The sequence below is a fragment of the Sphaerodactylus townsendi genome, linkage group LG15 (assembly GCF_021028975.2).
Source record: "Sphaerodactylus townsendi isolate TG3544 linkage group LG15, MPM_Stown_v2.3, whole genome shotgun sequence".
Classification (NCBI taxonomy): Eukaryota; Metazoa; Chordata; class Lepidosauria; order Squamata; family Sphaerodactylidae; genus Sphaerodactylus; species Sphaerodactylus townsendi.
Window position 1 is genome coordinate 3,325,753 of NC_059439.1, and position 16,821 is coordinate 3,342,573.

Consider the following 16,821-nt stretch of genomic DNA (forward strand, 5'->3'; position numbering starts at 1 on the left):
GATACCACCCAAGTTAGGTGAGGTTTGGTTCAGGGGGTCCAAAGTTATGGACTCCCAAAGGGGGTGCCCCATCCCCCATTGTTTCCAATGGGAGCTAATAGGAGATGGGGGCTACACCTTTGAGAGTCCATAACTTTGGACACCCCGAACCAAACTTCACCAAACCTGGGTGGTATCATCAGGAGAGTCTCCTAAAAGTATCCTGAAATGTTGGCGCTGCTAGCCTAAAAACTGCGCCCCCTGCACTAAACACTAAAAATACAAAAACACAAATGAACAGGGGGTGGGGGTGGGCAAAACTCAGATTTTGCACCAGGCTCCATTTTTCCTAGCTACACCTCTGCATTTTCTGTTGTTTCATCTCATCTGTGGAATGCCTTCCTCAGAACACTCTGCACGACTGGTTAATTTCTCGTCCAGTTGTCTTCATTTGGTAATATAAGCATTTTGACAATCGCGGAAATTTCCATCCAGTTTGTTGGGTTTTCTGATGTATCTGCATAATAATTTGCTGCTTTTACTTTTGTTTTATAGGCCCGGTTGTAACTATTTTATCATTGCTACTTACTTTTAGGCTAATTTAAAAGCTGTTCTTTTATTTGATTTTATTGATTTTTTTTAAAAAAAATCTGGATTTTGCTGATGTCTACAAATTCAGAATTTTAAGAATTCCACATATAAATATACTAACAGCAAAATATGCCCACACACTTTTCCCCAGTCCTTTTGTCCTCATAGCTTAGATGTGCATACAAAGTTCTTTTATGCAGCACTCACACCTTAATTCCTTTGAATGCATAGATTAATACAGCTACCTTACTTAACTTCTATGCAGAGGTGGGATCCAGCAGGTTCTCACAGGTTCCCGAGAGTAGGTTACTAATTATTTGTGTGTGCCGAGAGGGGGTTACTATTGGGCGATTTTGCCACGTGATTTTTGCCTTAGTTACGCCCCTCCTCTCAGCAGTAGCGCGCAGAACTTGAAGCAGTCTAGCAGGAGGTGCACTGGCGTGTGTAGCAGCCTGCGCCTGCGTGCATTCGTTTCCCGCCCAAGGACCGGCGCAGCGGCTGCGTCCTTGCCACAGCCCCGCCCAGGAATGCCCCGCCCCTGGAATGCCTGGTCATGCCCCCGCTGTGCCCCGCTCAGTCCCATTGGTGTTACGCCACAGTTTGAATCCCACCACCATGGGAACCTGTTCCTAAAATTTTTGGATCCCACCACTGCTTCTATGGTTGCAGAATTCTAGAATAATCCATCACCACCCTGTTTGCCTCTGTCTCTGGCAGGTCCTGTCTCTAGGTGCTGACGTGCTCCCTGAATACAAGCTGCAGGCTCCAAGGATCCACCGATGGACCATCCTGCACTACAGTCCCTTCAAGGCAGTCTGGGACTGGCTGATCTTGCTGCTGGTCATCTACACGGCTGTCTTTACGCCATACTCGGCTGCCTTCCTGCTCAATGAAGAACAGGACGAAAAGCACTTGGACTGCAGTTACTCATGTGATCCACTCAACATCATTGATCTCATTGTGGACATCATGTTCATTGTGGACATCATCATCAACTTCCGCACGACGTACGTCAATATCAACGATGAGGTGGTCAGCCACCCGGCCAAGATCGCCATCCACTACTTCAAAGGCTGGTTTCTCATTGACATGGTGGCAGCCATTCCATTTGACTTGCTCATCTTCCGCTCTGGCTCAGATGAGGTAAGATGAATGTTGGGAACAGCAGCGAAGGAGCTCCTGAGATCATGGTTAATCACTGAAGGAAAGGAAATACGACACAGATATAGGATCTGTTTAGCGTTTCCTTCCTTCAGGGACTGAACATGATCTCAGTATGAGCTGGGTAGGGTTTGCACTGGTAAAGAGAAATTGGAAAGCACATGGTCCCTATTGGTCTTCTGAGTGGCCATTTTTCAGGGGGCAAGATTGAATGCATCTTCCGCCTCCCCTTTCCACCTTGGAAATTTAAGATGCTTCCTGGAATATGTGGGAGAGGTAGGATGTGCTAGAAATCCCTGCAGTATCTCTGCATGCCTTGCTTCCAAGAACCTGTAGTGTCCAGTTCATTGCAAGGAATACTGGGAGGAAGACAGGTATGCTTTTGGCTTTCTTCATAGTCTCAACCATCCCAAAGCCTACCCAAAAGCCTTTGGGAGTTGCTGTATGCTGATAGTGGATCTTGCATCCTTACAGAGGACTCTTGAGAGAACAAAGAACGTGCATAGATACTGTGGGGAATTCTGAAAACTGAAAGGCAAAATCCGCCAGAGAACACAGTCCATGGAAATTTGGCCTTTGATTTTGAGAGTGGATATATATGTGTTCCAATCATTCCTAAAATTGCCCAAAACTTCAGAAGAAATCGTTCCTCAAGAAATAGTATAACACCGTATTATTAAATTGCATAGAAATCTTGAGAAATGGGAAAATGAAATCATGTTGGAATAGTAACACGTTTCACTCTAGGGGAGCAAGGGCTCCACCACCCTTCTGGGGAACGATTCATCAGTCTGTGCCTCTTTTTCCTAAAGGAAACATTTCATGCAACTTAAAAACAGGCACCGATCTTTCCCAGCAAGTCCTCTGAGACTGATGCCAGTAGTGCCCCAGAGCCAGAGGCGTAGCTGGGCCAGAGTGTGCCCAGTGCGCACTCTGTGTTTTCTGCCCCCCCCCCACCCTCCGCGGCGCCCTGCCCCCCCCCTTACCTTAGTGCAGGCTGGAGAAGCAGCCTGTTCCCTTCAGGCTGAAAACGGCCTTGTGGGAACTACACTTCCCATGAGACCCTGGGGCTCGCAAGGTCTCCTGGGAAGTGTAGTTCCCACCAGGCTTTTTTTCAGCCTGAAGGGAACAGGCTGCTTCCCCAGCCTGCACCGTTTGACAAAGGTAAGTGTGTGGGAGGGGGGCATCACGGGGGGGGGGGCGATTTTCCGCCACCCCATGTGCGTGCCCGGTGCAATGCGCACCCTCCGGTCCCCTGGTAGCTCCACCTTTGCCCAAAGTGCTGCCACATAGCTCCCTACCCAGCTTGCTTTCCACACCACTTCTATTTGTTGTTTCTTCTCTTCTCAGACAACAACTTTGATAGGGCTGCTGAAGACGGCTCGACTGCTGCGCTTGGTCAGGGTCGCCCGTAAATTGGACCGCTATTCTGAATATGGGGCTGCAGTGCTCTTCTTGCTCATGTGCACTTTTGCCCTCATTGCCCATTGGTTGGCCTGCATCTGGTACGCCATTGGCAACGTGGAACGGCCGTACATGGAACACAAAATCGGATGGCTAGACAACCTGGGGGACCAGATTGGCAAGCGCTACAATGACAGTGATCTCTCCTCTGGTCCATCCATCAAGGACAAGTATGTGACCGCCCTCTACTTCACCTTCAGCAGCCTCACCAGTGTGGGCTTCGGCAACGTCTCACCCAATACCAACTCTGAGAAGATCTTCTCCATCTGTGTCATGCTGATTGGCTGTGAGTGCTTTTCTCTCCCTCTTCTGTCCCAACCCCCCTCCTTCTAAATGATGGTGATTTCTTCTTTCTCCTTCAGCATTTCTCCCAAGGGTCCCGGGGTTCCTGGCAACCCCAGGATATTGCTGTCATGTATGAACATAAGAACATAAGAACATAAGAACTAGCCTGCTGGATCAGACCAGAGTCCATCTAGTCCAGCATTCTGCTACTCGCAGTGGCCCACCAGGTGCCTTTGGGAGCTCACATGCAGGATATGAAAGCAATGGCCTTCTGCTGCTGCTGCTGCTGCTCCTGAGCACCTGGTCTGCTAAGGCATTTGCAATCTCAGATCAAGGAGGATCAAGATTGGTAGCCATAGATTGACTTCTCCTCCATAAATCTGTCCAAGCCCTTTTTAAAGCTATCCAGGTTAGTGGCCATCACCACCTCCTGTGGCAGCATATTCCAAACACCAATCACACATTGTGTGAAGAAGTGTTTCCTTTTATTAGTCCTAATTCTTCCCCCCAGCATTTTCAATGAATGCCCCCTGGTTCTAGTATTGTGAGAAAGAGAAAAAAATTTCTCTCTGTCAACATTTTGTACCCCATGCATAATTTTATAGACTTCAATCATATCCCCCCTCAGACGTCTCCTCTCCAAACTAAAGAGTCCCAAACGCTCCAGCCTCTCCTCATAAGGAAGGTGCTCCAATCCTTCAATCATCCTCGTTGCCCTTCTCTGCACTTTTTCTATCTCTTCGATATCCTTTTTGAGATGTGGCGACCAGAACTGAACACAGGACTTCAAGTGCGGTCGCACCACGGCTTTATATAAGGGCATGACAATCCTTGCAGTTTTATTCTCAAGTCCTTTCCTAATTATCCCCAGCATAGAGTTTGCCTTTTTCATGTATGGATGCTGGGCTGGTCTTGGATTCTTATTCCCAACTCTTGTTAGGCCTGATGCTGACCAAGTCAGAAGTGAAGCAGATCAGGGTACAATTGACTGACTGGTTCAAGGTGGAGAACCAAGGTAGAGAATGTGACGCCCCTCCAGAGGGGAAAGATCAGGGTGGGTTTCTGAGGACTTTGCTTCAGCTTTTCCAGTTGAAAATTTTGAGGAGTTTATTTTAAACCCAATAAAAATTTTAACCTAGAAAATTTTGAGGGGCACTAAAAATACTTATGACTTTTTTTCCTTTTGGAACAAGTATAGTACTTTTTAGGACATGCTTTTACTCAAAGTATATAGCGTAAAATGTTTGAGGACTTTCCCTCCATTTTTTTGATTGAAAAATAGGAATTTTTGAAAGCAACAAAAATATCATGTTACATGATTTTTTTAAAAAAAATCAGTTTATTTTTTTTTTGCTTTTCATATAAAATTCAAGATTGCATAGAGTGCAATAGTTTGTTACTCCCTCAAATACACTTTTTAATCCCTAAATATGCCAAAGACTACAATTTTATATACTGAGTTGTAGATGATGAGTTTAATGTTGTCGGAACAGCAAAATAAGTTTCATAAGAAAGTTTCAATTGTTTCAATATTTTCCCAAATCCCCCCTCCCAAAAAAACTGGGAAATCAAAAGTTCTGTAAGCTGGGGTTGCCATCTCCAGATTGGGAAATTCCCGGCAATGGTGGGGGGGAGCAGTAGCGTACCGCCTATGGAGACATGGGGCCACCCATGATGCTGGGCGCACACCAGTGGGGGCACTCAGCAAGGTCCTGCCCACCCACCCACCCCCCACCTGCTGCGCTGCCGCCACCACCCGGTCCCCTCACTTACCCTTTTCTTTCCCTGCAGACTCTGAGGCTCGGCTTCAGGGAAGCTGCCTCTCGGGCAGCCTGTCTCTATGACTTTCTTAAAAGGACAATGCTCCAAAGATTGCTTTAAGCCTGGTTTTGGCCTGGTTTTGTTGGCTTGTGCCAGCTACAAAAAATCCAGCAACACCAACCAGACCAGCCTCATACAAGGCCAGAGTCTCCACTCTTACAGTGTGTGTACGTTAAGTGCCGCCAGGTTGTTATCCTCCAAAACATCCCATTGTCAACAGCCTTGCGCAGGTCTTGCCAGACAACTTTGGACTTTGCTTTTACATCCATTCACATCAAAAATTGAATGTCCTTTCAGCTTTAGTCCAATTGCATCATTAAGAATAGTGCTATTTGTTGTTGACCTCAGCTCTTCCCCAGTCGCTGATGGCGTGCTCTCTGATCTGGGGGCTCCATCTTCCAGCACTATATTATTTCTTTGTTTTGGATTGTCTCATCATAGGATTTTTGAGGGAAGGGTTAATCAGAGGTGATTTACAATAGCTGAAGTGGATCTGCCATGGTCTACAGAAGATCCTCTACCAGGGTCACCTTCCACTATTACAGTAGGAAGGGGGAAATGGTGCCTTTACTTGCTGGGAAATGGCCTTCGACCAAGGGTTCCCTGAAAATTACCCTGGTAACCAACTGCCACTACTCAGGGCTAGAGGCATGGGCGGGGAGGGAGTCCGGAGACCACTCCTTCTCCAGGCGCCCCCTCATGCTCGGGGGCGTGACTCAGGGGTGTGGCAATGCCCCCTGAGCCCCCCCTTCACTGGCTTTCAAAAGCCAGCCTGCACAGAGGCTGGGGGGGTTCAGGGGCAGAGCCCTGCCCCCAAACCCTCGAGGCCACACACCCCGAGCCACACTCCTAGATGTGGGGCAGAGGCAGTACCATGCTCCTGAGCCCCTGGCCTCCATGCAGGAAAGCTGGCTTTTGAAAACTGGCCTTCGCGGAGGTGGGGGTGGGGGCCCTGCCCCCCATCCTCCCTGCAGGCCAACTCCTGGGGGCAGGGCTTGGTCACCTGCAGCTGGGGCGCATGATGCTTGGTCACATGGGGGTGTCCGGTGCCTTTCCACATGACCAAAAAGTGTGCGCCTGGGTACATGAGTGCCCCCATGTCCCTAGGGTGGTACGCCCCTGCTCAGGACCTTATAAGAACCTCTAGACCAGGGGTCTGCAACCTGTGGCCCTCCAGATGTTCATGGACTACAATTCCCATCAGCCCCTGCCAGCATGGCCAAGTGGTAGGGCTCATGGGAATTGTAGTCTATGAACATCTGGGGGGGCATAGTTTGAAGACCCATGCTCTAGACCATGGGTAGGGAACCTGCGGCTCTCCAGATGTTCAGGAACTACAATTCCCATCAGCCTCTGTCAGCATGGCCAATTGGCCATGCTGGTAGGGGCTGATGGGAATTGTAGTTCCTGAACATCTGGAGAGCCGCAGGTTCCCTACCCCTGCTCTAGACTGACCTACTGAGAAGGTAGTCTTCTAGTGCAGTATGTGTGCTAAGTGCCATTAAGTTGCAGCTGACTTTTGGCAGCACAGTAAGGTTTTTAAAGGCAAGGAGAAGGAGAAGAAGAGTTTGGAATTATGCCCCCACCTTTCTCATAGATAAGACTCCGTCACTCGTATGAAGAAGTGGAGAATCAAATTTGATTCTCAAGATTGGAGTCCATTAGGGCCATACACCCAGCTGGCTCTTGACAAGTTTACTATTGCCCTCCTCTGCATAGCAGACCTGGGATTCCTTGGTGGTCTCCCACTCAAGCACTAACCAGCGCCAACCCTGCTTATCTTCTGAGATCGGAGAAGGTCAGGCTAGCCAAGGCCATCCAGGCCCACCTGGTAACACCCGTGCAGCCTAGGTCATGGGGAAGAGATTAAGAGAAATATCCCAAATAGTGACGGTTACATATAGTGGGCTGGTTACATATATCTTTTAGCAGCATTAGTGTGTTGTTTGAACCAGTTATGTCGATTCAGGAATGCATCTCAGTCACATAGATGCTGTCCCCCTGGCAGACCTCCAGCAAGTCAAAACAACCATACTCTCAGAGCTTCGAAGAGCAAATCAAGCAGCTGTGTACCAAACTAATTAGCCTCTCCTGAAAAGCGAAAGTAACAAGCTAGTAAGGAGAAGGCAATGGAAGGTTCCCGCAAATCGGTCGGGAGACTTGACAGGACCAGGCCGGACCAAGGCCAGGTCACGACAGAGCCCTGGCTGCCAGGAGGCTGCCATGGGGAGGCAGTTCCACCTCTCTGGTGCTGAGGGTGAGGTTGGGAAGGTTTCTGGGCAGTCTCTCAAATGTTTAGAGTAGAAGATCTTCTCCTCTGCAGCTACAATTAACCGAGGGAGAAGGACCGGAGCAAGGGGGAACTGCGCCTGGGGCACGTGTGTGCCCTGTGCTCCTGCCACACCCCTGCCCACCCCGGAACGCCCCTGCCACGCCCCTGCACCAGCATGTGCCCAGTGCATCACACCCCCCATCACCGCTGCTGCCGCCGCCCCTTTTGCACTATGCCACTGGAAGGGCTGACCAAAGATTTTCATGTAGGAATATAAGAGGGTACAGGATTTATCCCACTGATGGTGAACCTTTTCGAGACCGAGGGCCCAAATTGCAACCCAAAACCCACTTATTTATCGCAAAGTGCCAACATGGCAATTTAACCTTAATACTGAGGTTTTAGTTTAGAAAAAATGGTTGGCTCTGAGACGTGCGTTACTCAGGAGTAAAATTGGTGGTAGTCGGTGGCTTTGCTTTAAAGCAACCGGGCAACTCTTCCAACGGGTGAATCACGACCCTAGGAGGGTTTACTCAGAAGCAAGCCCCATTGCCAGCAACCAAGCTTACTGCCAGGTAAAGGATCGCGCTTTAGTCCTTCGCATGAAAATCAGTGGGGTTTAACAGCGCTTAACAGGGTTACCTACATTGCTTCCCCAAAACTAGGTTTTAGGTTTAATGCTAATAATTGAGTCCAGCGGCCCAGGCCAGCCTAGATGGTGGCGGGGTGGGAGTGACTCTGTTTGCACATGCCCAAAGAGAGGGCTCTGAGTGCCACCTCTGGCACCCGTGCCATAGGTTCGGCACCTCTGATTTATCCATACTCCACAGTGCAAAAGAATGGTTTGAAATTCCACTAGAAAAAACATTTATGTAACAAACTTAAAAGAATACTGTAATGACAAATATTCACGCTGGATCCCCAGTGACATCCATTTAAATATTACTCCTATACTGTTTTCCACCGAAAGATGGCAGTAGAATTGTTCATGAATCCACCATCTCCTGGACCTTCTTTGTTCTAGAATGCTCTGCTTGGGTCCTAGTGCCTACCGAGTTCTGTCCCCAAGACACTAGGACCCAAGCATGGCATTCTAGAACAAAGAAGGTCCAGGAGATGGTGGATTAACGTACAATTCTACTATCATCTTTTGGTGGAAAAGAGTATGTCAGTGTCAAAGACTGCTAAATTAAGTCCACAAAATGCATGCTAGAATAAAAGCTCGTTCATCTTCAGGGAGCCGGAAGAGTCCAGCTTGTTCTCTTGGTGGTAAATCAAACCAAATGTGACCATAATCTTCACACTATAGCATTAATACTTCAGGGTTTCAAGGGAAGGCTCCATGAAATGGATACTCTCTGAACTGGAAGTCCTTTTTATGTAAATTCTTCCATTTGTTTTTCATAGCAAAAATAGATGAAAACAAAATCTTAAGAACATAAGAACTAGCCTGCTGGATCAGACCAGAGTCCATCTAGTCCAGCTCTCTGCTACTCGCAGTGGCCCACCAGGTGCCTTTGGGAGCTCACATGCAGGATATGAAAGCAATGGCCTTCTGCTGCTGCTGCTGCTCCTGAGCACCTGGTCTGCTAAGGCATTTGCAATCTCAGATCAAGGAGGATCAAGATTGGTAGCCATAGACTGACTTCTCCATAAATTTGTCCAAGCCCTTTTTAAAGCTATCCAGGTTAGCGGCCATCACCCCCTCCTGTGGCAGCATATTCCAAACATCAATCACACTCTGCGTGAAGAAGTGTTTCCTTTTATTAGTCCTAATTCTTCCCCCCAGCATTTTCAATGAATGTCCCCTGGTTCTAGTATTGTGAGAAAGAGAGAAAAATGTCTCTCTGTCAACATTTTCTACCCCGTGCATAATTTTATAGACTTCAATCATATCCCCCCTCAGACACCTCCTCTCCAAACTAGAGTCCCAAACGCTGCAGCCTCTCCTCATAAGGAAGGTGCTCCTTTCCCTCAATCATCCTTGTTGCCCTTCTCTGCACTTTTTCTATCTCTTCAATATCCTTTTGAGATGTGGTGACCAGAACTGAACACCGGACTCCAAGTGCGGTCGCACCACGGCTTTATATAAGGGCATGACATCTTTGCAGTTTTATTATCTTGCGTATGACATGCCCAGCACCCTGCACCATCTGCACTGCTTGCTTGACAAGGTGGCAGAAACCTGCAGGCTGCTTGGTTGAGTTTTGGGGAAAGCCCTACTTCAGGTGATCCCTTAGCAATGTGATCCCTTTGGGGAAAGCCCTACTTCAGGTGATCCCTTCTTGACACTTGTTGAAAGTGCCCCTCGGCCTTGCTTGGGTCCTGCTCCTCTCTCCACATAGCTGCAGCTCTCCAAGTGAGCTGGAGAGGAAGGCTGAACTTCTGGGCTTTGCCCAGGGGAAGACTCTAGTCGTGCTTGCAGGTTTCCCACAGAGAGGGAGGCACCTGCCTGCGTCTCTCCCACTGGCTCTCCTGCTGGCTGTCACTGCTGTGCCTCACTTCCTCCTTCGTTTCTCTGGACTACTCTAAATGGGGCCAGGGTTGCCACAGGATTGTGTTTAGATGCCTGGTGGCTTTTGTCTGGGTAGATTCATTACTGGTATTGTTTTCCTGCTAACTGGTACTTGTTGTTCGATAGTTAGATTGTGATTGTAGGAGTCATCGGCACGACTTCCCCCTCCTGCTCATGAAAGCATAACTTTTTTGTGTGGTTGCATTATTTATTCATCAGCTTTATTTTATAGGCCGTTCTAGTCTCACCATGAGCCTTGAAGGTAGGTGAAGCTCAGGAGTGACTTGTCTTTGGTCCTTGAGGCCACATGAGGAATTCCCAGCGCTGGGCTTCTGGGATGGCATAAAGTGAACCCCTGCTCAAATAAATGACAGGATAAAAATCTTCCCTTCGTCACGACCACTTGGGAGAGCCAAATCTCTGCAGGACGAGCTGAACTTGGCATATAGTTCGTCCCGTCCAGCCTCTCAAAAGGCAAACTGGTTGCTGTAAACGCCATGGCTGCCTCTATTCCACACACAGCTCGTGCACTCCACGCCAACAACAATCTTCAGCACTTCCTTACTCCCGTGTAACAGCAGAATCTGGGCCCATAACCTGACAGAGTAGACCTTTTACTGCGGAAACTGCGTTACCGAGGCAGGATAAGTGTGGCTGCAATAGGCTTGGCACAGCAGAAGAAACAACACAACACCATAAAGTAGTTTCACTTCCAAAGAAGACTTTATCTTTAGGTGCAGGTTATTTACAGTGTAGACAGTATCAGCAAACAATTGGACAGCATGCTCCGCAGCAACTCAGAAATCCCTAGACACAGTACAGTTGCATATGCTCTACCTTTATACTTCTGTTAGCCTATCACAGTAAAGGTCAGTGGGCCTTTCCCCACTTACCTTAAGCTGTCGCGCCCCCTCAGCGTGAGGCATCCCTGGCACTCTTGCAAAGGGCGCCTTTTGATGACCCCGCGCAGAGCGCGGGGCGTGGAGCTGTGGGGACGCCCGGGCGCGCGCCAGGAATGCCGTGCTCTGGGAATTGCGTGCTGGGAATTGCGCGCAGCGACGGCGGCCGAGGGAAAAGTGGGGAAAGGTCCAGTGATCAGGTTTGAACCGGTTCTGTACAGATACATCAGGTTTTGACAGGTGTTTTTGTCTGTCAAGTGCTGTCACCTAGATCACATTGATCTGTCTGCTCACAAGATGCACACCACATTTTTTTATTCCCTGACAGTAGCTGGGGGTGGGGGGTGGGGGGCAGGATAATATGGGGAACTTCCCGCAAGGGTCACCACCAGGGACATTTCCTGTTTCCATGTTTCTGTGGTTCCCCTGTGGCAGATCCTTTACAGTTCTTGGACTCTTAACAGTGAACACCTGGAGTCTTTCCCAGTGATACTCACCCGCAGTCTGATGCCACTAGAATCAGGGACCCCCCCAGACTCCACACAAAATCAACCTGCGAAGAGATACAGAAAGAAAACGTGGATTGACTCAGCTAATACTAAAATATACACAAGAATATGTAAGCACAGAATACCTGTGTTGCTTGAGCTGCAAACAGAAATGGTTTCTAGTGCTGGTCCACACCCATCCCCGGTCTCTCCCTCCTTGGCACCTCGCTCCCAGTGGGGAGCCAGTGGACAGCTTACTGACATGATGGGGGGTGTTGATGAATCCAGCCATACAAGAACGTTGTAATTAGTTTGTTTAACCTGAGGCAGAATTACTTCTGTCTAAACCAAAAGGGATTTCCATACTTCCACCTCCGCAGGTATCAAAAAGCTCAGGCCCTGACCAGGCCCTGTGATCCTGCAGTGTCTTGCGGTCAGAGGCGTTCCTCCCATTGGGCAAAGTGGGCAGTTGCCCTGGGCGCAGCCCCGTGGGGGGCGCAGGTTTGTTTGTGGGATTTTTTGTATTTTCAGTGTTTTTCTATTTTTGGCCTGCAGAGGGTGCTGTTTTTAGACTAGCAGCACCAAAATCCTGCACCCAGTCCTTCAGGGGTAAAACCACGCCTTCCAGCAGCAGGTGTTCCTCGATTCCCCACCTGGACTCAGGAGCTTTGCACACAGACCATCTCCTTGGGATTCAGCTTCAATGTATTGACCCTCATCCAGGCCATGACAGCTGCCGGGCAGTGATCCAGCTCTCTAGCTGCCTCACCTGATGCAGATGGAACTGAGAGGAACAGCTGGATGTCATCTGCGTATCGATGACAACCCAGACCATATCCTCTGATGATCTCCTCCAGCAGCTTCATGTGGATATTAAATAACATATGAGGTAGGGCTGAGCCCTGGGGAACTCCATAGGAGAGGTTCCAGGCACCCAAGCATCTGAGGTAGGATGAGAACCACTGCATTACAATGGACTCCAGTGCCAACCCCCACAGCTGCTCCAGAAGGATACCGTGGTCGAACGGTATCAGAGGCCACTAAAAGATCGAGAAGTACAAGCAGGGACAGCTTTCCCCTGTCCACCTCTTTGAAAAGGTCATCAGTTGATATTGATCCCATACAACCTGACCAGGCAGTTCTCTGGAGACCAGTTTAGGATTATCCAAAACTATGGATAACTGGGGGCCTCCAGGTGCTCGGGAGCAGCAGCCGCAGAAGGCCATTGCTTTCACATCCTGCACGTGAGCTCCCAAAGGCACCTGGTGGGCCACTGCGAGTAGCAGAGTGCTGGACTAGATGGACTCTGGTCTGATCCAGCAGGCTCATTCTTATGTTCTTATGGAGTCCAAATCCCTATAAATCTGAGCTACTTTGCTATGAAAGTGTTGTGCGAAATCATCTTCTGAGGGTGGGGCTGACACCCCGTTGCTTGGGGGATGGCATCAACCCATTCACCACTCGGAGGAGTTCAGTCGACTCATTGTGGAACCAGCGGAGGCAGAGAAGTAGGCCCTCTTCGCCGCCTTCCCCGCCATCTTGCTGGCTCAATAGTGAGCTCTCACCGATGTCCAGTCAGATTCGCAGTGCGCTCCAATTGCACTCCAGCTGTTGGCCCAACTGCTTCATGACCCTAAGCTCCCCAGTATTCCAGAGGGCCATCTGGGCTCTGCTAGTGGGACAAGGCTGGGCACTTCAGGGCAATTGAGTCAAATGCCCTGGTCATCATGCCATTCTATAGCACAACTAGGGCTTTGACAGGAGCACCAGCCCTGCTGGCTGGAAATTCTCCCAGAGCCCTCAGAAATCCATTATATTCCATCTTGTTCTGAGGTCGGACCATCTCAATTGGTTGCACACCTCTGGAGTGGGCAGGGGGCACCAAAAGTGCAGATTTCACTGGATAGTGATCTGTCCACATAAGAACATAAGAACATAAGAACAAGCCAGCTGGATCAGACCAAAGTCCATCTAGTCCAGCTCTCTGCTACTCGCAGTGGCCCACCAGGTGCCTTTGGGAGCTCACATGTAGGATGTGAACGCAATGGCCTTCTGTGGCTGTTGCTCCCAATCACCTGGTCTGTTAAGGCATTTGCAATCTCAGATCAAAGAGGATCAAGATTGGTAGCCATAAATCGACTTCTCCTCCATAAATCTGTCCAAGCCCCTTTGAAAGCTATCCAGGTTAGTGGCCATCACCACCTCCTGTGGCAGCATATTCCAAACACCAATCACACGTTGCGTGAAGAAGTGTTTCCTTTTATTAGTCCTAATTCTTCCCCCCAGCATTTTCAATGAATGCCCCCTGGTTCTAGTATTGTGAGAAAGAGAGAAAAATTTCTCTCTGTCAACATTTTCTACCCCATGCATAATTTTATAGACTTCAATCATATCCCCCCTTAGCCGCCTCCTCTCCAAACTAAAGAGTCCCAAACGCTGCAGCCTCTCCTCATAGGGAAGGTGCTCCAGTCCCTCAATCATCCTTGTTGCCCTTCTCTGCACTTTTTCTATCTCCTCAATATCCTTTTTGAGATGCGGCGACCAGAACTGGACACAGTACTCCAAGTGCGGTCGCACCACTGCTTTATATAAGGGCATGACAATCTTTGCAGTTTTATTATCAATTCCTTTCCTAATGATCCCCAGCATAGAGTTTGCCTTTTTCACAGCTGCCATGCATTGAGTTGACATTCCCATGGAACTATCAACTAAGACGCCTAAATCCCTTTCCTGGTCTCAGACTGATAGCACTGACCCCTGTAGCGTGTATGTGAAGTTTGGATTTTTTGCCCCTGTGTGCATCACTTTACATCTTTGCTACACTGAACTGCATTTTACATTTCTGAGCTCCACTACCTAATTTATCATAACCGCTGAGCTCTTCAAGAATCCTTTGTGGTTCTCACCACCCTACATAAGCAATTTGGTATCATCTGCAACTTGGCCACCACGCTACCCACCCCTACTTCCAGGTCATTTATGAATAGGTTAAAGAGCACTGGTCCCAAACGGATCCTTGGGGACACCAATTCCTACATCTCTCCATTGTGAGAACTTCCCATTTACACTCCATACCCTTTTGTTTCCTGTTTCAACCAGTTTTTAATCCATAGGAGACCCTCCCTCTTATTCCTTCATTGCTGAGTTTTCTCAACACTCTGGTGAGAACTTGTCAAAGCCTTTTGGAAATCCAAGTAGACAATGTCCACTGGTTCACCCTGTCCACATGCCTGTTTACACCCTCAAAGAACTCTAGTAAGTTTGTAAGACAGGATTTGCCTCTGCAAAAGCCATGCTGACTCTTTCTCAGCAGGTCTTGCTTTTCTACATGTTTTATAATGTTATCTTTAATGATAGATTCTACTAATTTACCAGGAACAGATGTCAAACTGACTGGCCTGTAATTTCCCGGGTCCCCCCTAGATCCTTTCTTAAAGATTGGTGTGACATTGGCCATCTTCCAGTCTTCAGGGATGGAGCCTGATTCCAGGGATAAGTTGCATATTAAAGTGAGAAGTGAGAAGATCAGCAATTTAAAGAAGATCAGTCCACAACACTGGGCAGATCTTGAAGCCCAGATAGTGATCTGTCCACAACATTGGGCAGATCTTGAAGCCCAGATAGCAATCTGTCCACAACACTGGGCAGATCTTGGAGCCCAGATAGTGATCTGTCCACAACACTGGGCAGATCTTGAAGCCCAGATAGTGATCTGTCCACAACACTGGGCAGATCTCGAAGCCCAGATAGTGATCTGTCCACAACACTGGGCAGATCTTGAAGCCCAGATAGTGATCTGTCCACAACATTGGGCAAATCTTGAAGCCCAGATAGTGATCTGTCCACAACATTGGGCAGTTCTTGAAACAGACCACCACCCCTTTGCTCAGCTGCAAAGACCTGGTCAACAGTATGTCCTGCTTCATGTGTAGAGCCACAAACACATTGAGACAGCTCCATTGTTGTCATGGCGTGAGGTCCTGCACTGTTTCACGTAAGGCATACTTGGTGTAGACATTGAAGTCCTCCAGCACCAAAAAGTTGGGGGCCTCCAACACCACTTCTGAGAGCGCCTTGGTCAGCACAGACAGAGATGTGGTTGGGCAGTGGGGCAAGTGGTAAACCAACAATACGCCATCCTGTCTCTCTGGCCTCAGACAAGGAACTTGCTTTCAACACCAGGAACATCAACGAAGGTGTGTTTGGTGATGACAATCACCTCTCTCAGGACTATGGCAGCCCACACCCCACCCCTCAAGTCTGTGATGGTACTGTACCAGATACCCAGGGGCACTGCTGGGTGAGCGCAGGTCCACCCAGCTCACTCACCCATGTCTCTGTGATGCACATCAGGTCAGCGCTCCCCTCCACAACCAAGTAATTGATGATAGAGGTCTTATTATGGCTGACCTGGCATTCACCAACAGCACTGCCAAACCTGAGGGTCAGCCAACATTGCCGTCTGAGAGCTGTGGAAGGCAATTAAAAGGGGTGATAGCTGTCAGACATCTTACACCCCTTCTCTGTTCATAGTTATGTTGCCCACCACAACCACCATACTGGCCTTTGCCCATGACCACCAAGGTCCTGCCCCTGAACTCCCTCAGCTCTCTCCCCAGGGCAACCAGCCATTCCATAACACCCCAATCCCTGGGCTCCTTCACTGTCCACTCACCACTTCTCTGGAGGTGCAGAGTCCCTGGCTCACACTTAGGTTCCTGGGGTCCCTGATGTAATCAGGGAAACAGGGGGCTGGAGCTGTGTCCCCTGGGTCAGCTTCCCACCCTGACCTAGTTTTTGTACACACACCCACAGTCCCAACAGCCAGCCCAGGGAAGCCCAGTCAGGGGGATCAGAAGAAGGCCGCCAGGTGTCCCCCATTCTCCCTTTCCCCCAAAGAATCCACCCTAATCCCACTAAAAACAAACCCTCAGCGCTGCCTCAGCCCTCGAGCTGATTATGTAGTTCAGGGGTCTTCAAACTATGGCCCTCCAGATGTTCATGGACTACAATTCTGATCAGCCCTTGCCAGCATTGCCAAGTGGTAGGAGCTCATGGGAATTGTAGTCTCTGAACATCTGGAGGGCCATAGTTTGAAGACCCCTGATGTAGTTGGCTGACTAGCCTCAGCCCAGGAGTTGCCAACTGAGGTAGCCAGCTACAGTCAGCCAGGGAAGATCCTGCCAGAGTCTGCAGGCACGGCAGCAGAGCCCCTTCCATCGGTAAATTTGATAAAATTATTTATTTCTGATTGTGGTGCTGGATTGTGGCATTTGCTGCAGCTGAGGCATCAATGTCCACCACCTTCACAGATGGTCTCATTCAGCCAGGCTAATTAGGACTTAA

At 49.0% G+C, this 16,821-nt stretch overlaps 1 protein-coding gene across 1 annotated transcript in view; it reads left to right on the forward strand.

The window, feature by feature from the left end:
• KCNH6 (potassium voltage-gated channel subfamily H member 6) overlaps positions 1–16,821 on the forward strand; it is a 534,004-nt gene that overhangs the window by 491,517 nt on the left and 25,666 nt on the right. Inside the window, exons 5-6 of the mRNA XM_048516923.1 lie at positions 1,288–1,713; positions 3,082–3,481. Of these exons, the coding sequence (XP_048372880.1) occupies positions 1,288–1,713; positions 3,082–3,481 (826 nt within the window). The remainder of the gene's footprint in view (positions 1–1,287; positions 1,714–3,081; positions 3,482–16,821) is intronic.